A 26,446-nucleotide genomic window follows, 5' to 3' on the forward strand; every position below is an offset into this window, starting at 1 on the left:
TAAGCTTATAAGATTGTAAGGGATACTGTGGAAGAGGAATAGAAACTTGGGGAGGACTACAATTTTGGCAATGGCAATCCTGCCAGCCATCGACAGAGGCATTTGGACCAAAAGAGCATATGCTCCTCGAGCTAAGGGATTGCCCTGGAACATTTCTCACAGTAGATCTCATCTACATCCCTGCTGATCCACATGTCCAGATATTTGACTGCAGTGTCAGACAATTTCACTGGTAATTCAAGAGTGAAATTGCTTGGAGTGGCATTGAGGTGAAGGAGAGCTACATTTGACCAGTTAATGGTTATTTACACAAGGCAGACACATGTAATGACATCTTTAAGTATCAGAGAAGTGTTGGATGCAGGGTCTTTGACATATAGCGCAACATCATCCACATACATAGAGACAATTAGTCACTTGGTTGGTTCCCTCTTTCAAGCTTCCTCACATACAGCCAGAAGGTGAAGTGGCTGGATGTGTGAGTATTCTTCATAGAAAAGAGAAGCCTGGTCATCAGAGGTTGGGACTTTTTATCTTGGGAAACTGTGTAAAACATGTTCAATGTCTTCAGCTGTTACTGGAGCTTCAAGATACTGCCTATGAGCATTGTCCAACCAAAGGAGTTGTATGCTGTTCAAGTGTTCAAGAATGTGGTTTGAGTCAGGGTTGATCTTAGCCCAATATAGATCTATTCAGCAGGGTTTGAATGAAGCTGTCAGTCAGTGCTATTTTGGGTCTTGCTATTGCTATCCACAAGACTAGTAATGTAGGTACTGGCCAAGGGCTTATGAAGGAGTTAAGCAAGAGTTTTCCCAGCCCTATCTGCATCACCATATCTCTTGACTCCTGCTTCTTTGCCTGGACAATGCGTTTCTCTAAACGCAACCTCATCATACTCTGTCAGTTTACTCCCTAACTTCACTAGCAGGTTTGCCTCCCCACTGGCAAAATAATCCAACTATAGAACCCAGATATCCTCTTCAAGTGCGGCCAGTTGATGCCTATGTGACTTCAGTACCCCAAATTGTTTAAATATGGATGTACCTCTTATGACCACCTTAAAATCCTCCCACAGTGTGTCAGTCAAAGTGACTGGCCAAAACCTTTTATGAGTAAAACTCAATGATATCTGTTTTGATTTCCTCCCTAAACATCAGGTCATGTATTGCACAAGGTCAGAGTTGCCAGGAGAACATGCAGTCTGGCATGCCTGGGAAGGCCAGATTGAGCAAAAACAGTGCATGATCCGAAAGTATTGTGGGCAGGTGGATTGCACTAATGTCTCTGGTGACTAACCAGTAAACAATCCTGGACCAGAACTCATGTGTGTATGTATGTTCATGTCTTGATTTTCAGATATCTATGAGGTCATTATCGGGTATTATGTTGTGCATCTGGCACACCTTCTTCAGTTATCTGGCACTCCTGATGTTTCATGAAAAGGTCTCCCTTAATTTTCTTTGAGAATAGGTTCCTCTACCACTTGGTTGGGAGTGGATCACTCATCAGGTAGTGCTGTCCTGGAGGCTCTCCATCTCACCAATTGTGGGGGCTGTGCTGCATTGTGTGAGAGTTTAGTAAATCTGGATGCCTTCCGTCAGATTCTAGGGACTGGAACCCAAAAAATATTCCCATCAAAAGAACTTTAAAAAGTCACAGTTAGTCTCTCTGTACAAGTGAACCTTAGGTCTTGGTTGCAGAGCATTGTAAGGTCATGCGCGGAGGATATGTTGCACGATTCATCAGTTCCAAGGTGCTGTGGAGTTGCAATGTGAGATCCTGCATTATTGTCTAGTTTCCCCTGGATGAAGGCTTACGATGAAAAAGTCTGGAGTGGAGTGCATTTAGCAGTCAAGGCGCAGCTTTGGTTCAGAGGAGCTGTGAGCCTGTTCTGCAAGAACCTGCATCATCATCAAGGCTGCCGTCAATGAGTGATTTACCATACGAGGGACTGTATCAGGAAAGCTTCGCACAGGCAGCAGTTCAGTTGAGGACTGCAAGATCAATGTGGAGTCCTTGTGTTGGGAGAACCCTTGCAGCAGAGGTGATGTGTCAATTTTGCTTAGGATTACGCCACACACCAGAGTAGATGCGTTGGTTCTGTTGGATCCACAGGTGGGCTTGCAGAGCACCTTCAGGCCTACTTTTGAGGGGCAGGACTGGGGTGGCACCATGTGGCAGAGAAGAACTCACAGATGTCAGAGCCTAGGTGCTGGGTTCAAGGTTGTTGGAGCCCTCTGTCCCTAAGGTTCTAGTCAGGCCAGCCAACTATGCTATGGAGTCACTTTGGAGTCAAGGGATCATCAGTTGCAGGTCCATTCCTTCTCACCCAGGCGAGGGTAGCAGGTCAGCCCAGCAGGGCAACAGTCCTGCAGTGCAGAGGGGCAGTTCTCTCAGCTGCACAGCAGGCCTTCTTCCTGGAAGACAATCAACAGGCCCAGAAGTGTACTAAAGAGCTGGTGTTGGAGGTCCAATATTTTTTACCTGGTGCCCTTCCACTTAAGGTGGGAAAAACTTCTAGAAATTCTCTTTGAAGTGCACAGGCTTCCTGCCTTCTCAGCTCTAGCTGCAGACTAACTACAGGTGGTATGGAGCCATTTAGGTGGAGAGAGGACACAGACTATTCAAGCTCCGTTCTTTTATTCTTTTATCCTGCTAGTGCTTGCCCACCCAGGCACACCTAAGCTCTCTATTGTGTGTGTCTGTCTTGGTGAAATACACAAATTCCAGCTGTGAGCTACAACCAGTCATGTGACCCAGACACCAGCTACAGGCACAAAATGGCTAAAGCAGGAAACTGCCAACCTTCTAAAAGTGGAATTTTTCTAATTGTAAGCTAAAATCCAACTTCACCATTAGAGGATTTTGTATTACAATTCCAAATACACCAAACATTAAACTGTTGACCTGCACCCGTTTGGAAATCATCACTTATTAAACGTAATAAGGTAACTCCAATGTTCGCCTATGGGAAAGATAGGCCTTGAAGTAGTGAAAATGAATTTAAGAGTTTTTCACTACCAGGACATATAAAACTTAAAGGTACATGCCCAACGTTTTAAATACATTGCACTCTGCCCTCTGGTCTGCCCAGGGTATATCCTAGGGGTGACTGATATGTATTATAATTGAAGGTTGGGCGTGGTAAAAAGTTTATATTGCCAGGCTGAAATGGCAGTTTGAAACAGCACACAAAGCGGCTGCAATGGCAGGCCTGAGACATGTTTAAAGGTGCCACATAAGTGGGTGGCATTAACAGTGCTGTAGGCCCACTAGTAGCACATCATTTACAAGTACATGTAGTACATGTAGTACAGGTACATGTAGTACAATTTTACTACGGACCTACAAGTAAATAAATATGCCAATGGGGGGGGGATAAGTCAATGCCATCACATGTTAAGGTGTGAGCACCTGGACTTTAGCACTGGTTAGCAGTGGTAAAGTATGCAGAGTTCTAAGGCCATCAAAAACGAGCTCAGCAAAAATAAGGGGAGAAAGGCAAAACATTTGGTGGAAGATCACCCTAAGGCTGACAAGTCCAACATACACACTTTTACATCCTTAGATAAAGTTCAGAAGAATCTCATGAAGTTGCTTTATGCACATGTTCTTGCAAAGTCCAGCAACAGACTACCCAACAACATCCTTCTATGCACTAAGAGGAGAGTATTCTACTGGCTTCAGTGACAGAGGTGTCTACAGCTCCCACTCTCCACTGAAGGGTGATCAGTTAAGAGTCAGCTTCCACTGTGAACGAGGACATACTTGCCCCAATAATGGTAAGCCATTTACACTTAAATACTTTTTGTCTAAGAATTTTGGTTGGCAAACTCACCCTTTTTCTTCACAGTTGGAGTTTAATAATGGTATATCCATGGGTATGGCAGACAAATTAAGGATACAAGACAGTATTTTACCCTTGACTGTTTCAGTAAATTCCTCCCCAATTAATGGTTTTCACTACGTGGAAACTAAGTTGATTACGTGGAATATTGACAAATTGAGAAATTGCTATACAAAGGGGCTATAGAAAGAGACCCACTCCCATGATTTTCTCAGCAACTTGTTTTTAGTTCAGAAAATGGGTGGGTTTTGACAAGTCATAAACCTGAAGCTTTTCAAAGGTTTTGTACTTTACAGATATTTTACGAATGAAAGGTTTTTTGTTTGAAAGACTTATTGAAGGCGGAGCGCTGTAAAGATCAGGCAAGATGGCGCCTGAGCAGTGGTAACCCGATACAGCTCCCCGGCCGGCCCTTACGTTTTATAATGATTATGGCATCCCCGTAATTGCTATCAAATACTTGCATGAGATTTCTTCCCCTTACCGCATGAATATTACTCCGAGCTCAAGGCAGCACCGGGATCGGTTTGGACGACGAGCGGCATCGCGTCTGACCCCTGGAGCTGGAAATCCGGTAGCTCCTGGATCCTTGCTTCACGCAGCCCTGCGGCTGCTCTCCATGGCGCATTACACCACGCTATCGGCGATCTCGAAATTCCTGCCGACAGCCTTGGGAGAAGTGCAACGTGGAAGTCATCGCTCTAAGCAACAGTGGATACTTTGTTTCCAGTTTACTAGCAGCCCTAGAGGAAACCAAGTAAGGATGTCGGGGCGAGGAGGGAAGGCGGTGAAAGTTAAAAATACTCAAAATTTGGTCACTAAATCCACACAGCCTCGTAAATTTGAAGGGTCATTGAGACGCCCAGAAACACGGGGGCTAAAAAGTAGAGAGCAAAGTGAACAAAGTGAACAAATCTATCGAAATGAGCATTTATTAGTTGATGACAATGCTAAACAGAGCAAGAAACCGCAAACCAACCCAACAAAGCAAATGGGAACTACACATATTTCACAACCATTGATTTCCAATATGTTTAGCCCATTAGAGGTGGGGAGACAGGTAAACAGAGATGAGGATGGGATTGCAACTGGAGATCCGGTGGAGAAAACTGTGTTAGGACCAGATGAAGCGGTAAATCAAAGCTATATTTGTTCCTCTTTAGTAAATTTTAACAGAGAGGGTGTATCATCTCCTACTAATATGGAAACGGCCAGAGAACCAGTAGATAATACTGGGAAAGTTCAACAGTCCGGTGATTGCTTGGTGGATGTGTCGACCGTGGCTACAGGTATTTTAGGGCTGGAGCTACACGCAAAGAATAACATGCAAGGAAATACCGAACGCCCTGAATCCCCTGACATTCAAGAAAAACTTTGTTTAATGACAGACGACTCAGAAATGTATGAAACCGGGATTTCAACATCTAGTGAAGAGGGAAACGAAGAAGGAAAACATGAATGGGGCGCAAGCCCAGATTCAGATTCCGAGACTCTTTGGCAAAAGGCTTCTTCTTCAAAAAAGAAAAAACAAGAAAAGAAAAAGGGGAAAAAAACACGCAAAAATGGTAAAACTGGCAACTCCACGGACCAGGGTAGCAACTCCGAACTTAGATGGGATTACTCTTCCTCCCAATTCGCGACACCATCAGATTGCACTGTACGGACAGGCCAGATTAATTCTGCATCTACAAATCCGAGCAGGAGTTCCAGAAATATGGAAGAACCTACCCTTACGGAAGTGCTACAGTCGATTAAGGGCTTTCAAGAAGAAGTCAAACAAGATAATCGCAAAAACCGGCAAGCTACGCAAAAACTCCAAGGCGCCATCAGAAAAGTTGGGCGAACTTGCACCGAAATTGCAGAAAGGATGACATCAATTGAAATTCGAGCTGAGAATCTAGAAAAGGACGTTTCTGTATTGAAAGAACAAGGGGATGCACATGATGCTATAGTGAAAGACCTTATGGGGAAGATCGAGGAACAGGAAAATAGAATGCGACGCAACAACTTACGCATTCTTGGGATACCGGAGGGGGTCGAAGGAAACGATCCCAGGGCGTATATAGTATCACTCTTCAAAGGCGCTTTTCCTGAAATGCAATCTTGGGATTGGGAAAAGGAAATACAACGAGCACATCGATTTCCCTTGACACCCTCGAAACGACCCCCGTCACAAGAGCATATCCCCGTGCCATATTAGTCTATTTTGGCAATTTTCTCTTGCGTCAGGCTCTTTTTGACAGTGCTAGACCTACAAATAAAAAGGAACATAACGGTGTCACCTTCTTCACTCGGCCAGATTTCGCCCATGCCACTGTTGAGCGCCGATGGAGATTGAGGCAGTTATTCACACCATTTCAACAAATTGGAGCGACTGTATACCTACAGAATCCAGCACGATTAAAAATCATCTTTAACGGGGTCACTCGTAGTTTTACGTCGGAAATCCAAGCTCAAGATTATTTGCAAGAAATTACAAGGACAAATAGAGACAGACTTAAAGTTTGACCTCTTAGAGGCTTAACTTTAATAATTATTGTGTATCCTCGAAGTTTTGATTGAATGATGTTACTATAAGAGTGGACTTAGGCAAAAGGGGCAGTACAGGGTACGGGCCGGACCATGGGGAGACTCGGGACTCCACCTTCTCAGATGACCACACCCTGGCTCAGATTGAACCAGGTAGGCCTCAGTGGGTGGTGGCGGGGAGGGGGATGGGGAGGGTTTTTTGGGGTGAGGGAGGGGTTGACCTCAAGAACATTTGTTTTTTTTATTCTAGTTATGAGTTCTACTTATGGTTTATCTATAACCTTCTACTGTTTTTTCAAAAATTCTTTGGTCTTTTTGCTGGGGGTGGTCAGGAGAGATAATCATGACTCGCCCAGGGCTTCAATGAAAGGATTAAATCTCAGTTTTAGAAATGAGTAAGCTGCGTGTAGCCACATTAAATATTTGCGGCTTGAATGACCCAAAGAAACGTCGAAATGCTGCTATTGCTCTTAGACTGCTTAAAGCAGATATCGTATGTCTTCAGGAGACACATATTGCCAGGACACAGATTCACCTTTTAGGTACATTAGGATTTACAATAATAGGAGCTACATCGCAGAGTACAAGGACACGGGGGGTCGCAATATTATCTGCCAAAAGTACACTTCAGTTCCCACGCATAACAGCGGATCAGAATGGGAGGTGGGTTATAACTGAATGCCGTAGAGAAAATGGGGATGCAATTACGATATGTACAGTCTATGGTAGTATTTTAGATGATCCTGCAATCTTCGAATATTTAAATAATGAATTGGCTGGGTGGTCCCTTCCCATTATTATCTGTGGCGATTTTAATATAAATATACCATCTCAACAAAGGACTGTATCCGACACAAATTGGAAGTACACTGGCAGGAAACCTAGAGTCTTTCAAGCTCTGAAAATCTTAAGTCAGGAACAAGCATTAATAGATGTCTGGCAATCATATTATCCCACAGACCCGGGCTATACTTTTTATTCTTTTCCGCATAAAAAACCTGTCAGACTAGACTACATTTTTACATCTCATTCTATTCTACACAAGTGCTCAATAGAAAAGCATACACGAATCATATCGGATCATAATCCCTTGGTGCTAGAAATAAAAGGGGAAATAAGGGTTAGTCAAGACAGGATAAGTTGGTCGTTTGATCGTTCCCTACTTTCTAATGAGGTATACTGTAGATACATGAAACACTGGATACCCCAATTTATTAAGGAGAACCTGGACAGTGCTAGGATTGAAGTGGTTTGGGATGCACTTAAAGCAGCTATAAGAGGAGAAACAATGAGCTTTTCATTAGCCCTTAATAAGAGGAATCGTCAATTATTGGAGTCTTTACAATTACAACTGGCAGCTGCAGAAGGAAATTTGATTAATGCATACAGAGACAGTGAGGATCCCACAGACGCATTAGCGAAAATACTCTCAGCTAAATCATTAGTTATGTCAGTTATTGCTAAAAGAGCAGCTGACAGATTAGATGCTTGGAGAAAAGAAGCGTATGAGTGCAGTGAGCAAGTAGGACACCACCTTGCGATTAGGGCCAGACAAAAAGCCACAAAAAATTCTATTACAGCAATTAAAGATATTTCTCAGATAATAATCACAGATTCAGAAGGTATACGTAATGAGTTTTTTAAATACTATCAAAACTTATATCAAGAGACTACTAATTCTAATTTAGAGAATATTATGATTTACCTTAACCAATCACTAATAGAACAGTTACCCACTCTGGATCAGACACGACTTGAAGAACCTCCAGTATGGGTAGATGCTCTGCTATGTATCAATAGCCTTTCTAGTGGTAAAGCAACAGGCCTAGACTGCATACCGGCAGAATTTTACAAAAAATTCGCTATAGAAATCAGAGAACTTATTTTTCCCCTGTTTCTACATGTTTTTAAGGGGGGAAGACCACCAGAATCTTGGTCTGAAGCAAAAATCATTGTATTCTTAAAAAAAACAAATCCTCACTAGATCCCGCATCTTACCGGCCAATTACATTAATAAATGCCGATAGTAAAATTTACTCTAAAATATTAGCGACCAGATTGGCTGGGGTAATTCATAAGGTAGTATCCCCAAGACAACATGGGTTTATTCCTGGACGTGGGACTACGGATCATATAAGAAGAACTATTTCACTTTTTGATAATGCACAAATATCTGGAAATCCTATTGCACTCATCTTACTTGATGCAGAGAAAGCCTTCGACAGAGTTTCCTGGCCATTTCTTTGGGAGGCTCTGTCGAGGGCAGGGCTGGGACGTCATTTCATACAGGCATTTAAGATGTTGTATTTTCAGCCAAGTGCAAAACTATTTATAAATGGTACACTCACTAATTCCTTCAAGATAAATCGAGGTACACGTCAGGGATGCCCTAGCTCACCTCTCCTATTCGCCATATACATTGATCCCTTTTTACGTATGTTGGAGTATAATCAGAGGATTAAACCGATAATCAGTCTGGGCGGTGAAACAAAGGTGTTGGCCTATGCTGATGATATTGCGCTTGTAACATCGAACCCGACTGAAGCTATGGCAGAGGTAGAGCAGGAGGCGATGAGATTCGGTCTATTATCTGGATATTCTTTAAATTGCACCAAAACTCAGATTATTTGTAAACATGTCAATATGGGTGATGATGTGAGACAGGTAGGAAAGGCCACTTACTTGGGGGTAGACATAACCGCTAATATCGAAAAGCTAGTTGAGGCAAATATCGACCCAATGATTGATAAAATAAATTCAGAATTGAGGCGATTACACAGTTTACATCTCTCAATAATTGGAAGATGTAACATAATCAAAATGCTTTTTTTCCCGAAAATGTTATATCTTATAAGAGCAATTCCATTAGAATTTAATTCTAAATGTATCAAAAAGATTGAAGATATGTTTTCCCGGTTTATTTGGTCTTATGGGAAACCCAGAAGAGCATACAAGTTTCTTTCTCTCCCCAGGGAAAGGGGGGGCTTGGCACTTCCAAACATCAAACTCTATTATTGGGCAACTACTCTTTTATGTAATTATACCCTTTTTTCAGATAAACCACTAGACGATTTACCAAGCCATATCCCCACACCTATAGAATTAATAATGGGTAATCAGGCATGGGGCTGGGCCTGGAGATTCCTGAATGATTCTTACTACAAAAAAATACGGTTCAAGACGTTAGCTGCTGGATATAAAACCTTAAAGGTAATACGGAAGATGTTGGGGTTGGGCCGGTTGAACTACTATACGCCGATCAGCAATAATGCTAACCTGCCCGGAATCTTTAAAGATCTCATAACTAGGAGATGGATCGACAAAGGTCTATCCAAGCTTGGAGATTTTTATTATCTCACTGATATAATTACCTTCGAAAACCTCAAATCGCAATATGGACTAGACTGGAAAGAATTTTTTAAGTACCTGCAAATACGGGATTTTTTAAAGAAGAAGGGCGGTGGCCCAATAGGATTCTTAAACAACCCCATTATTGATAAATTGAGACAGAATAATCAGTCAATTGGAATAGTATATAACTCACTCAACTCCTTGATGACAGATGATATGGGATATCGGGCTAGTAAATGGAAAGCAGAAATTGAAGTTTCAGAAGAGCTATTTTATTATTCCATCGAACTAGCATACAAGATTTTAATACCAGCACGACTCCAGTCCCAGTATTATAAAACCTGTTTTTCACTTTATTACACACCAAAAAGGATTGCCAAATGAGGAGCTGGAAAGGGGACTTTATGTCCTTGATGTGCACTGCCCCAGGCGGATTTAGAACATATGCTGGCATCCTGCCCCACTTTAAATATCCTAAAATCTGATATCAGGAAATTTTTTAAAGAGAGATATAAACCTCTCATCAGCCTTGATTTGTCTTGGGGTTGATCAAGAGACTCAAGGGAAATATGGACAGCAATTAATTTTTATAAGTATGGCAATATATCGCCTTACCCTAACATCTGCCTGGTTAGACTCAACCCCACCAGTCTATTGTCAATGGCTGACACGCTTAGTTGCTAACTACAACTTTGAAAAAGCAGTATATGGGAACAGGGGGATTCGATCTTGTTCCAAAGGGCTAAAAATCTGGGAACCTCTGACCAAATGGCTTCTGAGATAGAAACCGGGGAACATGATATTCTCCTGTGTTATACAGATACACTTTAGAACATATAAGATTTATGAATCAATATTATCTTTAGATGGAAGGTCAACCTCGGGGTGCCAAGTAAAAAATAAAATTTTGGGAGGGGGCGGGGAGAGGGGGGGGGGGGAAGGGAAAAAAAAAAAAAAAAAAAGTGCATGAGATTATATTAGTGAATTGATACTGATTTTTTTTTCTTCTCTTCTCTGCTGTTATAATTTTTCTATAAAGCTTATTGTTTTTTTTTGGTTTTTTTTAGACATGTAATGTCTTTGAATAGGGAATTTGTGATTATAATATATTCATGTTCTTGTGAAACCTGTAAACTTTAAGATTATCATTGTGTTATATTGGAAACATGCACCAATAAAAAAAAAGGGGAAAAAAAAAAGAAAGACTTATTGAAGATAGGGTGTTTCTTAACAAAAACACATTTAATGGAAGCTTGTCTCTACCGATTATTATCCCCACAGACAGTTTCTACAGTGTCAATGGAAGGGCAAGGGATAACAATTCAAATGTCTCCCTTCAGGCCTGTCCTAGGGCCCTTGATGTTTCACTAAGCTGCTAAGGCTGGTGATAGCATTGTCTTGATCTCGTGGGATCAGAATGGAGATATATTTAGATGGGAACTTGCTGATGGCCCACACCAGAACATAGTAAGAGAAAGAGATAGAGTGAATGGTTTCCCTTCTTTAGAGGTTGAGGTTTGTCATGAACCAGGAGAAGTCAGTGTTAGTCCCTCCCTATAATATTCTGTTCCTGGGCTTCGCAGTAGATTCAATGGAAACAGCAAGTTCAAGCTAATCAAAAAAGACATTTAATCAGTGCTGAGGTTGGACATATTTTCTCCCAGGAGTGTATCGAGGATAATAAGTATTTTTTTCTACGTTCATCCAGGCAATGTTTCTGGCTCCTCTACATTTCAAACCTTACAATACCTGACAGCGTTGCATTGTTACTGGTGACTCCCTCATTCAGCATTAATTTCCCTTTCTACAGAGATGAGAGAGGAGTTGGTGTGGAGGATCATCCAGAAGGAGGACTGGAATTGAAAATATATTTCTGTCCCAGGCCGAGATATCATGTTAGTGTCAGACGCCAACAAAGTTTGCTGGATACATGATGCTGTGAAGGAGTCACAGGAGGCAAGGGGTCCCTCAAAGAAGCTCAATTTTATATAAATTACTTACAGCTGCTTGAAAGTTCTTCTGCTATATAAAGATTACCTGATTACAGATCATCTGTTGTACTCTTCATTGAATTGGCAACATGTCAGTCATCGGATATATAAACAAGCTGGGAGGTGTAAGGTCCAAAGGGTTTTCAGATTTGGCCAATGGGTTTTGTAATGATTGTCTAAACACAGCGATAATGCTTAAGGGCAGAGTATTTCCCCATTCTCTCCAACTCAGTTGCAGATTGGGTGTTCAGATTTCCACAGGGCAAGATTGATTGATCTCTAGATTCAAAAGTTTTTATGGAATAATATTTTTCTTTGGGTTCCATTTTAAGGGGACTGTTTGACTCCCATTTGAGCCACCCAGATCCCTGTTTTTTTGGCGGGAGTCCGAGCCCAGAAGCGGAGGTGTTAGATTACATCCTCGAAGATAGGGGGTCTCTTTCAGGATTATGCAGTGATTCCCAGAACACTGTTGCATGTCAGGAGGGATCTTGCATCACTGGTTCTCATGACTCCCTTTGGGCCAGTTCAGATGTGGTACTCACTACTTCTGGAGCTCTCCTTAGTTTTTCCCAGAGTTCTTCTTGATTTTTCGAGTTCATCTTGGCTCGTGGCTTGGAAGATATCTGGCCGTCCTGGCATGTACTAGGACTTTTGTAGGAAGCATTGTAAGTTTTTGGACATATCGGGACTCCTTGTACTCATCCATGTATAAGTACAGCTGGGTGGTCTAGGTTGGCTGATGTGTGGATTGAGAGATTAATCCTATAGCTCTATATCTTGCATTGGTATCCTTATGTCTTTCAGGGAAAGCAAATAAGACATTGGATGGTTGCAGGTCAGTTATTTTTGCAGATCATATATTGGGCAAAGGATAACAAGTAGGTAAACATTTTCTTGTTTGGCATAGCCTTAAAATTAATCTGGCTCAGGGCTGCTTTAAATCCTAAATATTTTGCTTTGTGAGAAGTTAATGTTGTATTGCATTTACTGTAATCTTTGCATAATGAAGAATTCCTCTCCTTGGAACAGTTATATACAAAATTGACTATGTTGCTATCTTTGATATAATTTTTTCTCCAAATGGAGTTATCTTCTATGTTACTTGACATACCGAGACTTTGTCCTCTTCTATTGTTATCATGCTACTCCAAGTTCCAAAAAACTTGATGTTTAAAGGGATTTAGTATTTGAACGCCCTCCATATTGATGAATCAGAGGGTTTGTAAATGCTAAAACACTTTTTTTATGTAGTAAGCCCATTTAGTCATTCTGAAAAGAATTTCTGTATCATGAAATGTGTTCTAAAATAGATACCATGTGCTTGGATGGGCGTGGTGTAAGCTATGTTTCAAAGTTTTATGAACGAAATCCAGTCTCAAAACATTTTTTTTTTTCTGACACTTCAAAGGAGCTGGTAATCCATTCGCAAAATGAAAGAGGTTCCTTTGGGATCCCATGACCTGTGTGAATTTAAAAAAACTTTGTTTAAGAGGAGGCAGCGGTCCCAAGGAATAACTGCCTGTTCTTAAACAAAATGCAACTAAGCTTTAAGTCCCTTAAGTCTGGTTACTTTAAGGAGAATGGATTGCATAAAAAAACTGGTTTGTGTTATTACAAAACTATTCACAGAGATGGTGCTATGTTGAACCCAGCAAGCCACCAACCCTGTAATTGAAGGGAAACATGGTGAGTTGCAATTTGCAGCCTAGCTCATCAATAATCATGAGATAGGTCGAATGTATTGTTTGCTGTAATGCATGTTTTATATACTCTTGACTGTAATATGAATGGTGCTACTACTTTGAGGTCATAGCACTACTGGTGTGGTGACCTTCTTACCGTTGAACTACAAGGTTTTTTTAACCATGTTGGAATTTTACACTGCACTTTTTTATTCGCTGCTAGAGATTTCAGTAAAGAAGTATTAGACATAGGACCTTGCTACGACTTTGGCGGCCCCACTGCGGACGGTGCAACGCACCGTCCACTGTTGGACCACCAGAGCCGTCTTGCTGTACATTTTATACACATTGTGTGCACAAACTTATACATTCATTGTAAACCAATAATCCCATCTCCATTCAAATTGCATAGTTGCTACTGCATACTACTGGGGCAATGACGGGTTATATTGTATGATACAAAATGTAGTTTTTATATTTATTTCCTACGCCATAGGTAGGAACTTATTATGGTCCCCACCCAACACTTGTCCTTTGCCACTTCGACTGTCCTACCTGCATAGGGTCTTATGGGTAAGGTACTTCCTTCTTAATACTACTATGAATAAAGATGTTTATTCATGCACCTTAACATTTCATTACTCAATTCATGTGGGTAGGAACCATTCAAAACCAATTCAAAGTGACTTTATTCAGTCTAGCTAGACCACAAAAGTATAAAAACATTCATACAGAGCACTAATTAATCCATATTCCTCACATGGCTATATAAAAGAGAACACTATCAATATGCATTATCACGATAATAAATAGCCATAAAAACAATATAAAACCATACTCATTGAAAATAAAGAAATGTCACATAAGAACAGTAGCCCTCTGTATTAAGGCACGTTCAGTGTTGAAAGCAGTTAGAAAGCAAATCTTTATGGTGGGCAATGTTTTCAAATAGGTAAAAGTCATCTACAGTGACATATGTTTGCCTCCCTTAAGAAAGGTAATATATAGCATTTTCTCAGCAGTGAATACAATTTATAAAAAAAACAAAAATGTGAAGTGTTTTGCGCTGAGTGTTCATCGCAGGAGCACAAAGTTAAGTGGGAAAAATAAGGACCCTGTAGTGGAAAGGCAGCCAGAAAGTGCACAGTGCATAATTTAAGTCTGACTAGCAGAAATGTATTGGTGCTGATTGTCCCCCCATGTTAGATATGGTGCAGAACCAGCACTTGTGTAAATCCTGATGTAAGCCTGGACTATTGGCTTATCTGCAGCTCTCTGCATTCTATCCTCCAAGCATCCCACTATGAAGGTATTCTTCAAAGTTGCAATGGAGCTAGCTGAACATTGCTGAGAGAGTTAAGATATCCTCCTGAACTATACGAAGGCAAATGTTTTGAATGTACCTTATCTAGAGGATGCTCAGACATTGGTCAAGTTTCAGACAGTCAGCAAACACGGCCCTGTTAAAAGAGGCCTGGCTCTTGGTCGAAATTCTGAGCTACAAGAGTAGGGGGTCGAATTTGTTTGAGGACATTAATGTATCCAATCCCAGCCTCTGTATGGCAAATAAAGGAGTAGTTACTTTTGGGGACAGCTAAAAGCATCTTGATGAAACCATTCTCAATTGTTTCCAGACCGCCCTGATGACTAATACCCCACACCTCAGCCTCATAGGAGGCAATTGTACAACACTTGGCCTTGTAAATGGTCGACAATTCCCTAATGGGCTTCTGGCCAAGTCTGCAGCCTTGACTGATTTGGAGAAGTCAAGGGTCCTCCTGGTCTTCACAGTTCCTTGCGTAAGGTGTGTGTCAAAAGGAATACCTAGGTTCCCACCATTTTATTGTGTGCATCCAAATGTAAAATTAGAATTCTTTCTTATTTACCTGTATGTGATTTTGTGTGCTATATGGACCGGCTTGGAGTTCCGTGATCATATATAAAATAAACTTGTAACTTGAATACCTAGATAGGAAAAAGTGGGAACAATCCGTATTTTGTTGCTCCTTACTACAAAGGTTGTACTATCCTTCTTCCTTTCACCGAAGATAATTACACGTGTTTTGGTCTGGCTAACCGTTCCGGTGCTCATGACGAGCCCAGCTCGTCATGAGGCACAGTGGAGCTGTGCTCATGACGAGCCCAGCTCGTCATAACCGTCGCGGCCCGCCCACGCGTGGTTGATTCCCCGCCTGTGTGGGAGAATCAATCAGTGGGCGGGGTCGTGACGAGCTCAGCTCATCATGAGCACAGCTCCACTGTGCCTCATGACGAGCTGGGCTCGTCACGAGCACAGTGCCAGCACTGCCGCCCCCCCTCCTCCCACACCGCGGGGGAATTGCCCCCGCGTGGAAGGAGTTAACCCTTATATCTAAGCTGGTCATGTACTTGCAAAAACAGTCCAGCAGGTGTTGCAGATCGATCGCAGGCCTGGCTATTAAGACAGTATCTTCAGCATAAATTAGTTTGGGGATACTGTGATCACCTATGTGGATACAATCTACCCTAAATTCAACTAGCTGATGTACCTTCCTGCACAAAAACAATAATTCCTATAACGCAGAGACCCTTGCACCATGGTGAAGAGTGCCTGTGTTGGTGCAAGGCAGCCAGTTGTGTGCCAGTGCAGTGGAAGAGGCTGGGAATGCACTGTGTCTCATAGATACTGGACATTCCTGCCCTTTTCTTTTGACACAGGGCAGCACAGCAAATTGACTAGTAAATAAGCCCAATAGTATATAAGCTATTGAATATGTGATGACAAATCCATCATTTTGCCTAAGAATTGGCTATTACTAGAGATTCCTCTGAAGGCGACAAGCAACTTCTATAACAAATCAGAATCTTTTTTTTACCATCCAACTGGAAATCTGGCCTATAGCAGGTTTAAATGTGACATGCAGAGTTTGTTTTACATCCTGAGTTTTGTGTAGTGGTGCAGAAAATTGAACATTCTTCTGCAGCTCTCTGTGGCTGCAAAGTAAAACTCTTGGCAAATTAAAAATAAAATGTGCATAGTACTAAGGACCCTGGGGCATATTTACAAGCTCCTTGCGCCACTTTTGCGTCACTTTTCCCATGTTAAAAGTGACGTAAAGGCGGCGCAAGGGGCTTGTAAATCTGCCCCCATGTGTGCTTTGCAACCCCTTCTAATAATCCCTGCCCTTTAGGAAGTCCTGCACTCTAAGTGGTAACAATTCCAGAAGGTGGGCCAAAAGGAGAGTGGCTCATTACCAGATGCTACTTTGGATAAAGGGTAAGCCGTGCCTTAGTTTTGTTCATGGTGCAGGGCTATAGTTGCAGACCCACCATTTCAAATCAGGTGGATGAACTGTCCTTCCTGTGTGGAGCATCTACCTAAAAAGAAAACATCACCTGGGGAGGCTGATCAGTCTAAACTTTGCCCCTGCAAAGTTTAAAAATGTTCCCTGTTGTTGTTAAGGGGGGTTTGCACAGTAGCAGCTGCTTCCGATGCAACTAGGTAGGGCATCTTTCTCCTCTTCCAATCCTCGACTGGCGCACACTGCTCAGACTCCCAGATGCCAATCCCAGCACTGCTCTCATACTGGAAGTACTATTCCAGGCATGAGAGTAACACTGGGATTGGTCTGAGCGGCCTGCTTTGCCGTGCAGATACTGTCTGGGAGCCCGTGGCTATTCTGCACCTGGCTGTACAACACAGGGGGTGGAGAAATGCTACGTGCCACACTTAGTAGTGCCCACAACTGTCCCCGCCTCCACCCCGTGACTCGGCTACCCAGCAAAGCGAACGGTGAAAAAGAAAATGATATATATATATTTTTATCATCATACTCTTTTTCACTGTTGACTATGCTGTGTAGCACCAGTAGAGTGACGCTCCTCCGCCATAGTGGAGGAACCGCCCATGGGTTTGCGTTCGATATTTGGATGAGGTTGTTTGAACAAGGTTATTTTTCCAAATATTTAGACAATTTAATCTAAAACAATGACAGTTTTAGTGCCAAACTTATAAGATATGTATTTTTGTTGTTATCCATAGATTCCAGTTACAAACATGGGCCTGAAGAACTGGACATTTACGAATGAATTCATCCTTTTTGGACTCTCAGACCAGCCGGAGATTCAGCCATGGCTCTTTGTGATCTTCTTAACAATGTATGTGACCACTCTTCTTGGAAACACAACCATCATCATCATCATTATATCAGAATGTCGGCTGCACACTCCCATGTATTTCTTTCTTTGTAACCTTTCATTTGTTGATATCTGTCTGACATCTGTAACTATTCCAAAGCTCTTGGCCAACATCCTTTCTGAGAACAAGAGTATTTATTTCAGTGGGTGTGTGGCCCAGCTATTCTTCTATCTTTTCATCGGTAACATGGATAGTTTCCTCCTGGCTGTTATGGCTTATGACAGGTATGTGGCCATTTGTAACCCTCTCCACTACACCACTGTGATGAGCAGGCAAGTCTGCCTTGTGTTAGTTATAGTGCCATGGATCATCTCTGCATTGCATTCTCTGATGTACAGTGTCATGGCCTCCGGTATGTCCTACTGCAAGTCCAATATCATACACCACTTCTTCTGTGACATCCCACCACTGCTGAAGCTCTCGTGCTCGGACACCTCAATGTATGTGCTTCTTATGTACACAGAAGGGTCCATTGTTGTTTTGGGCCCATTCATCTTGATTACCATCTCTTATGTCCTCATAGTCTTTACCCTGCTGAAAGTGCCTTCTGAGCAGGGACGATGGAAAGCCTTTTCGACTTGCTTTTCCCACCTAGGTGCTGTTATCCTTTTCTACGGCACAGTTATCTTCATTAATTTTCGGCCATCTTCAAGTTACTCCCTAGAATATGACCGTGTGGTCAGTGTTATGTATACTATTATGGTACCGATGTTAAACCCCTTCATCTACAGCTTGAGAAACAAAGATGTAAAGGATGCCCTGAAGAAAGTACTCTGCAGGTCAAGGAGGTAAAAATGCAATCAAGTATCACTTTGATGGCACAGGGGACTGCTCAATTCCCTAGACACACCCATGGCTGGCTAGACAAGCTACCCTCAGGGGCAGAGAGATTCTGTCATTTTTGATTTGCCTCAGCATAGTGCAGTTTGGGATAGTCTGCAGTAAGGCAAACAGAATGTGCTGTAGAAATGGGACAGTTTCCCATGGAAACATTTACCTCATGGCCACCCTCAACCACTGGCTATTGAATACTATAAAGATGCCACCTCTCCCACTGTTTAACATAACATTCCTTGGACCAGCAGAAAAGCAGAACCTACTGTTCGACACATGTCTGAAGAGCCGGCGATGTTCTCATTTGTACCCAGTACTAAGAGGTTGATTTCAAGGTCAATTTGCCTGGCCTCTTGTTTGACGACTGGGACACATCAAGCTGCAAGGAATGTTTTTCCTGAAGTGCCCAGCTGAGCTGTAGCACCTGGAAATGGGCTGGACCTTGCCGGTGGCATCTGCTAGACTGAGTCCTGGCCCATAAGGGCTGTGCCTGAGGTCCTGGGAGCCTTTGAAGTGACTAAGAGGAACTGCCCCAGAAACTCTCAAAAGAAGGGAATTAGAAAGTTTTTGAATTTCCAAGTCCTCCGGAGCATCAGCCGCAAAATTTTTATTTCTAATGCCCTGAGCTTTTTATATCCTGAATCAACAGCTTTGGTGGACCCTTCAGCAGATAAATCCTGTAACCTTGCTTTGCTGTAGGAACCGCTTGCTGTATCCTACCCACATGCCATCGCAGTTAGCCTGAAAGTGCGCCTACATTCCAGTCTGGCGCTTTATTTTTTTTTAGATTTATTACAAAGTGTTTTTTAATACAGAATTTTAAAAAGAAAAGTAAAGCTCATTGGATCATCTAATTCCCAAGCAACTACTTAGCATTTTATAGATGAGACATAGGTGAAATGTATATACATTTGTTATGAAATACTGAAAGCTATGCTTATATTTTCCAAAATCAAAACATGTAAGACCAACAACATCATGTAAAGGAGGGAGTGAGGTCACTGCAATCAAATAAGAGAAGACATGTAAATCACATTCTAAGTTTATTTTGCTTTACATTTTTGTGTATAGTCTTGGTTCCACTAGAAACTAGGGGGCATACGTACAAGCCCCTATCGCGACCACAACGTCACTTTTTCCGACATTGTGGTGGAGATAGGGGCTTAGCCTTGTAAATAAGGCCCTCTTTCACGCTATGGTTAGCGTAAAAGGGGTGGGCAGTGGGTGTTGTGGTGGGCGTTCCACTGCAACACTCATTGATTTTGGCACTTCCCCTTTTTCCATGTGTGCTGCCTTGTGCAGCACACATGGAAAAAGCAAAAAGCCATGGATTGTTTATGTACAGGAAGGTCCCCTTTCCTGTACATAAACAATCTGTAAAAAAAAGATTTTCAATCACTTGCCAAGTAAAATCCAGTTCAAAGTGCCCTATTTCAAGAAAATGTTCCACAAGTGGTGCTGTTGTAATCCTACAACAGGTCCGGCTCTTATGCTGTGAGATTTTATTTTCTGGGTCGTTTGATCTATATATAGCAGCTTGCATGGACAATGGATACAAAAAATCACATTTTGCGAATTACAATTGGAAAATAATTTCAACGTATGTTTTGTGCCTTCATATTCAAACACTTTGGTATTCACCTTGGATTCACATGTTAAGCAGTTATTACTTTTGTAGTGACCTCAACAGCATGAGTTTTTTCCTATCACTGGGAGCACTACTTCACTTGTTTTAAATAGCATTTACGAAATAAGTTTTTCCAGGGACCATACCTTAATAAATTATGCAATGTTTCTTATAGATTCAGTTTGCTCACATATGCTATGTCCTGAAGATGATCTCGAATCACTGAAATCGAAACGCCGTCGATCCCGTACAACAAGAACTCCTTGCATTTTGTATAAATTGTTCATGAGCAGTTCTCTTGTGTGTTGTCAATGTGATGTATCTATATATTTTAAAAAGTCACCCTCATCTATCACATCACGCTTATGCTCACTTGTTTATATGAGTCCCTGAACTATATTTTTGTTTAAAAATAAATCAAAAAAGATTTGTATTTATTTAATCTTGTCCCTGTGTATACACTTCATTGCTCCCTCCAGCATTCATTCTCTATTCAATGAGCAGCATGGATTAACTTGTGGGACCTTGAGGAAGAATGTAAATGGGATTTGAGATGGGTTATTGGCCTTTGGTGGTTCACTTGCAGACTAGTTTGGACATGTCAGAATAGGCACAAGGGATGGGGGATTGGACGGAGATATGGAGTACAGAAGATGGATGGTTCAGTAAGAGGTGATGGTTTGAGGAGGTAGATCGGATGAGCGGGTGAAGTTTGAGTGTTACTGGCTGGAAAGGTGCTGAGTGAAACTCTCCTTTGGCCACAGCTCTTTGGCAAAGGTTCACTTATCTTGTATCTGAAAATGTCCTTTATTGGCTTATATCTGTTTATTAAGATTTTTTTCCAGATTACTAACAGTAGCTGTTCCTATTATTATTGATGCTGAGCATATTCTAGGACAAGCCTGAGTTCTAAACTCCTTGAATGCCTATGGAAGAAATTCTTATCACCAAGCAAAACATGTTGGTTCTTTCTGCCACATCAATTTCAAGTTTCACCAGCCACCACTGAAGGAGGATGATAGGGCCCTAAAGTCCTGGATATCCCCTGTAATGTTAAATAGTGTTCTAGAATGACATATTGTTGGTGTCTATACATTCTAAAGACCATGGGTAGGGCATTGTTCCAGACACATTCAATACTGTTGTGGTTTGTCTTTTAGACAGACCACAAACAACAGACACAGATCACACAATGGACTATTGTAGACACTCTTTGAACTAGAACACTTTAGCTCCAGCATCGATTACTGCAGAGAAAATTGTGCTAGGATCCTTTAGTTCAACACTGACCATGCCGAACTTCAGTATGCTGCATTATAGTTACTAGTGTGACTGTGTTTGAGCAAAGCTTCCCCTCTACTTTGAAATGTTTTGTGCCACCGTGTCCCCTTCAAGGAATATGCAACGTCATAATATGATGTAAACTCACCCATCATCAAGGCCTCCTTCAAAGCACTTAGAAATATCTGGTGGGGAGGGTTGATTTAATTTTAATTTCAATTTATTGCACTAAAGGTCTTTTTCTAAACAAACCTTAAGATCAAAATAGTTAAAAATATAATTAGTTCTGATCAAAAAGAGCACATGCAGCTTAGGTAAAATTGCATGTGATGAGCAACAACAAAAATAAGTAAAATGATAAAGAATAATAGAAAGTGAATACAATGATGGTTGGAATAGGAACATGAATCCCCAATTTCTATCAAAACACTAAGAAATTGTGGAGAATTCTAGCAGCTTGCGTTGTTTCTCCAGAATCCCTGCTTCACAACCTCAGTTGTGCTCAGGGATTTGCAAACTTGGGATCAGGCTGAAGTGCTCTTCAAAAATAACATGCTACTCTCTTCTTTCACTGCAGCACCTACTCCAGAGGCACTGATATGTCAGAGGACCCCACCGTAACAAAACTCAAAAGGATTACAATTATCAACGCAAACACCACAATTGCTCAATTTATTTGTACTAGGTCACATTAGTCATGGTACCAGGAAGCCCAGTGATAATGTGTAAAGGAGAAGGGCTTTTCACCATGAATTGTTACATGTCACCTGTGACCATGACAAAGGCTATCATCTGAACAGCAACCTGTATCTCTTTGAAACACAACATTAGGATCAGGGGTCAGGTGGCAAACACTATTGTCAAAATTGCTGGATATCCAAAATGTAGTATTCTAAATTTGAATCAGAAGATAGAATTTCAATGAGGCAGTTCATTCAAAACGTATAAGAGTTGTTGCTTTTGCCAGTCCAAGGACAATTAATACAGTAATTATCCTCTTGGGGCTCCAAGGAGGTCCAATTAGCTCACACACAACCAGCAGTGGTCATCTGCTGAACTGCTAAGCAGTAAGAGATCTCTTCACAACCGGGTGGAGTTGGGAAGCACCTTCAGGGGTTTACCTAGAAGTGTCAAGTAAAAGTGCTGTCGAGGCTCTACAGTCCCTATAGTGAGGGATCTGGTATCAAATGATATTAAAAACAAAGTCTTTTTTTCCTGTGGACTGAACAGTGAATATGGCGGGTACAGGTAAGGGATGTGGCAGTCATCTGTTGATAACATTATGCATTACAAAACTTTAAAAACTCCCAGTATACCTTTCTTTGACATGAATAGCCTCAATCCAGGTAATCCAGGTAACCCAAATCTCAGACTATTTGGCTGCCATCACACTGTGAAAGGGGGATGTACTATAAGTAGATTGAAGAGTGCCTGCCAATGACTGAGAGACTAATGCACATTCTTTGCCCACACTGACCTCACTTCTCTTCAGATTGAAGAAGAAAAAAGAGGAATCATGACACCGCTATAGATGATTATTGCATGTGCCTGCTGAGAGGTGCTGGGAGCCGTGCCCTACATTCAGCTTGAATTCTTGACGCTAGATGTGTTTCAGAGTGTGATGGTGGCAGTTTCATACTGACAGACATTTCTAAAACACTCTTGGCTCTGCCAGAGAAGACTGCTCAAAGCTTCCTGCCTGTGTCTGGAGGGTGCAGAAAATACTGACAGAATGGAAGTTGCTGTGTATGTGGAAAAATCCCAGTTGGCCAGTAGCACCTGAATTTCTTATGGGCATATGCATTAGTTTATGGGGAATCCTCTACATCAAAGAGACCGCAATGGATCCACTAAACAAATGTAAGCAGTTTCCTCAGGTTAGTACTGCCGCAAGATATGTGCTTTGAAATATATAAAAATTTCAATTTTAGGGTCAAGAACAACCAGCAGGTGGGCGTAGTCACACCGCAGTCCAATAAGGCTGCCCCTATTTGAGCATCCGGCGGACCAAGGGACAAATCTGACCAGATCAGAGATTAAAGGGCTTGGTTAATGGGGTAATGGAGCATGCCATGAATTCAAAGCAGCACTTCCCGGCCCATCCTCCAACCTCCTATCTGATGTCTGCAAGTGATGCCAGGGCCCGCCCTATGACTTCCACTCCCTCTATCTCCTTCCTTTACACATGGTGTAGATGAGCCGCAAGGAGCCCTGAAGTATGTAGGATCCTGCATTAATATGCAGACCAGGCACTGCGGGGTAAGCTTTTCCATCTGTGGCCACTGACGATGCTGGACACCAATGCCCTACACCCCTCTGGACTTTGCTGAACTGCCCTTTTGGCCATTCCCACAAGGACTGGGCTGAGGTGAGGCCACCCGACCTTTGCAGCAGGCTAAGATTACCTGCCCCAATGACGCACCAGGTGCAGTCCCTTTAGTGCACTCATTAAGACCACAGGTCAACCAACATAATGGTATCCCACGCCTGGACTTGCTCATATGACAACAACATATGTTTCCCTTCATTGCTCCATGCTGATTTACTGCCATCTGGCCCTGCACACATGCACACATTATATCCCAGGGGTGCCTGCCCTCCATTGGTCCCAGTGGGGGTGCTTTTGGGAACATTTGCCAGGGTGCATATCACCCCGCTTTTGACTTGCTACTCACCTGATCCTTTAACCAGTCACGTGCATAGTCCACCAGAGTGAGCAAGAGTATTATGCCTTTGCCTGAGCGCTGTAATTGTGATAGCCTAGATGGCAGCCTGTCTTCCTTATGGTAGGGCCTACTACTTGACGGTCCTGACCTGATCAGTATTTCTGAGCACTACAAGGTGGACCTTTGGGTTACCAATATGTAGGGGGTATCCCCCTACCCACGACTCATGCGCTGCTTCTTCTCCCTCCTCCCCAGTGTAAATGGGTCTCTTTGCTCTAATCCTCTACCATATGGATTGGCTCTTTTCCTTGTGCCAAACATCTCCTGGGGACGCAACTAGAATGGCGCACCTATGTCGTGGGTCACTGCCATCAACATAAAAACCGCCCTGAGCCTGAACCTCAATGTTTTGTCTGCATTCCCTGGCCTCAGGAAAGTCCTTCCGGCAATTGCTTTTCACTGAGGTTGTCTGAAGTGGCAAGACTGCTTCTACCTCTGACACACCAGATGCACCTCCTGATACTATCCCCAGGGAAGTTATCTCCATTGGAGCCTGACTGCTCGCCATGGAAAGGAAAATCACCAATCTCACCTACGATATCAAAATTGTTGGACCCGGCCTCGTAGAATGGCCCTCTGTGCCCCCGCACCACCGAAACCTGGTACCTGCAGCCCAAGCACACGGCCCAGCCGAACCTCCCCACCAGGACACACGCACCGACCCGGACATCCCCGTCCCTGGCCTCTCTCCTTTCGGCCACCCCGGGCCCGCGTGCCCACTTCATGCACCAAGATGGCCGCCCGGCCCCAGCGCGACCCGGGCCTAGAGGCGCCACTCCGGCTGGAGGACATCACGCTTCCAGGGGATGAGAGAGGGAGGAGCAGTTTCTATCGCACCTCTGAACTCCCCCGGGACGCTGGGTTTCGATTGGCCCTCCGGCCTCCCTGAGGGCTGGCTCCATGCCTGCTGGGTGTCTGGGACTCCTCCCGACCCGGCCCTGAAAGGATCAAAAGACAATAGCGGGAAATCCCGACAAGCGACCCCCAGGTGACAAGACCCCTGCCTGCACAGACTCCGGACATCAAAGAGGGGTCGACCTATAACAAGGGGTGCTCTGGGTCTGTCCGGCAGATTCGACGCTGGAACAACGAGAGCCTGCCGACGTGGTCGCGGCTCCTGGAACTTGGACCCTCCTGAGCCCTGCTGAGTGACTCGCGGCTCCCTGAAGATCGTAAGACCTCCGAACTTGTACCTGAGCCCTGCTGAGTGACTCGCGGCTCCTTGAAGATCGTAAGACCTCCGAACTTGTACCTGAGCCCTGCTGAGTGACTCGCGGCTCCCTGAAGATCGTAAGACCTCCGAACTTGTACCTGAGCCCTGCTGAGTGACTCGCGGCTCCTTGAAACTCGTAAGACCTCCGAACTTGTACCTGAGCCTGCTGAGTGACTCACGGCTCCTTGAAACTCGTAAGACCTCCGAACCTGTACCTGAGCCCGCTGAGTGACTCGCGGCTCCAACAGACTCTCACGGTCCCGCCGGACCCCGACTACAACATCGTATCCCCCAGCTCGAGGATTGTGAGCTGTGCGCCGGATACGTCCCTGCTTTGAACCTTTACCAGAGACTGTCCCGCTACCCCCTACCCCTTCCGAGACTCTTGAGCCCGTGCTCACCTTGTACATATTTGCCGTGATAACCTACTTGATAAAGATTGTTTTCTCAGAATACCCGGTGTGGTCACTCTGTGTCGTGTGGTGCCAGAAGTACGATCCTAGATACGAGATTCCTCCCCCTGGGGAGTCTCCCGCCAGTGCCCGGCTACGATACTTTGAGGGTGGGTCTCAGGGTAGTCAGGACCCCTTCCAGGCTCCTCTGAGGTCGCCGTCTAACATTGGTGGCAAGCGACGGGATTCGGGCCCATCACCTAGAGATCGTACCGTGAACAACGGAAGCACTACCGACAAAGATGGCAGAAGGAAGCGCCGTGAGCCCCGCAGAAACCAATGCCAACAGGGTATTCCAGGTGGAGCAGCGAGAATAATACACACACAAAGAGCTAAAGCAATTTTGCAAAGAACTTAAAATCGCTACCACTGGTCTCAACACTAAAGAGGATTTGCAGAAAGCACTGAAAACTTGGGTGGAGACCGGGGCCTCCCGCCCGGAAGGCACGGGGGAGCGCCCCGACGAAGCCGAACCCCCCCAAAGTGAAAGCAGTAGCAATCAGGTGCGAGGCATCGTACCAGACGGGGGCCTATCCCCGGAAGAGCTCGCGGACAGAGAGAGAAGCCGCAATCACGAACTCGAGTTAGCCAAACTCAAAATCGAGGGCGAATTGAAGTTAGCGGAAAAAAAGCTAGCAGTAGAGCAAATGCGTGTACAAGGCGAACTAGAAGAAAAAAAGCTCCAACGGGAGCACGAAGGAAGGAAGCTCCAACTAGAGCACGAACGCAGCTT

The 26,446-nt window shown here is 43.4% G+C and overlaps 1 protein-coding gene across 1 annotated transcript; it reads left to right on the plus strand.

The window, feature by feature from the left end:
* Window positions 1-17,439: 17,439 nt before the first annotated feature.
* Window positions 17,440-18,372, plus strand: LOC146796912 (olfactory receptor 1f45-like). The gene has a single exon (XM_085631443.1). The coding sequence runs from the start codon at window positions 17,440-17,442 to the stop codon at window positions 18,370-18,372; it is 933 nt and encodes a 310-aa protein (XP_085487569.1).
* The last annotated feature ends 8,074 nt before the right edge of the window (window positions 18,373-26,446 follow it).

The sequence above is a fragment of the Triturus cristatus genome, chromosome 10, assembly GCF_964204655.1.
Source record: "Triturus cristatus chromosome 10, aTriCri1.1, whole genome shotgun sequence".
NCBI classification, from domain to species: domain Eukaryota; kingdom Metazoa; phylum Chordata; class Amphibia; order Caudata; family Salamandridae; genus Triturus; species Triturus cristatus.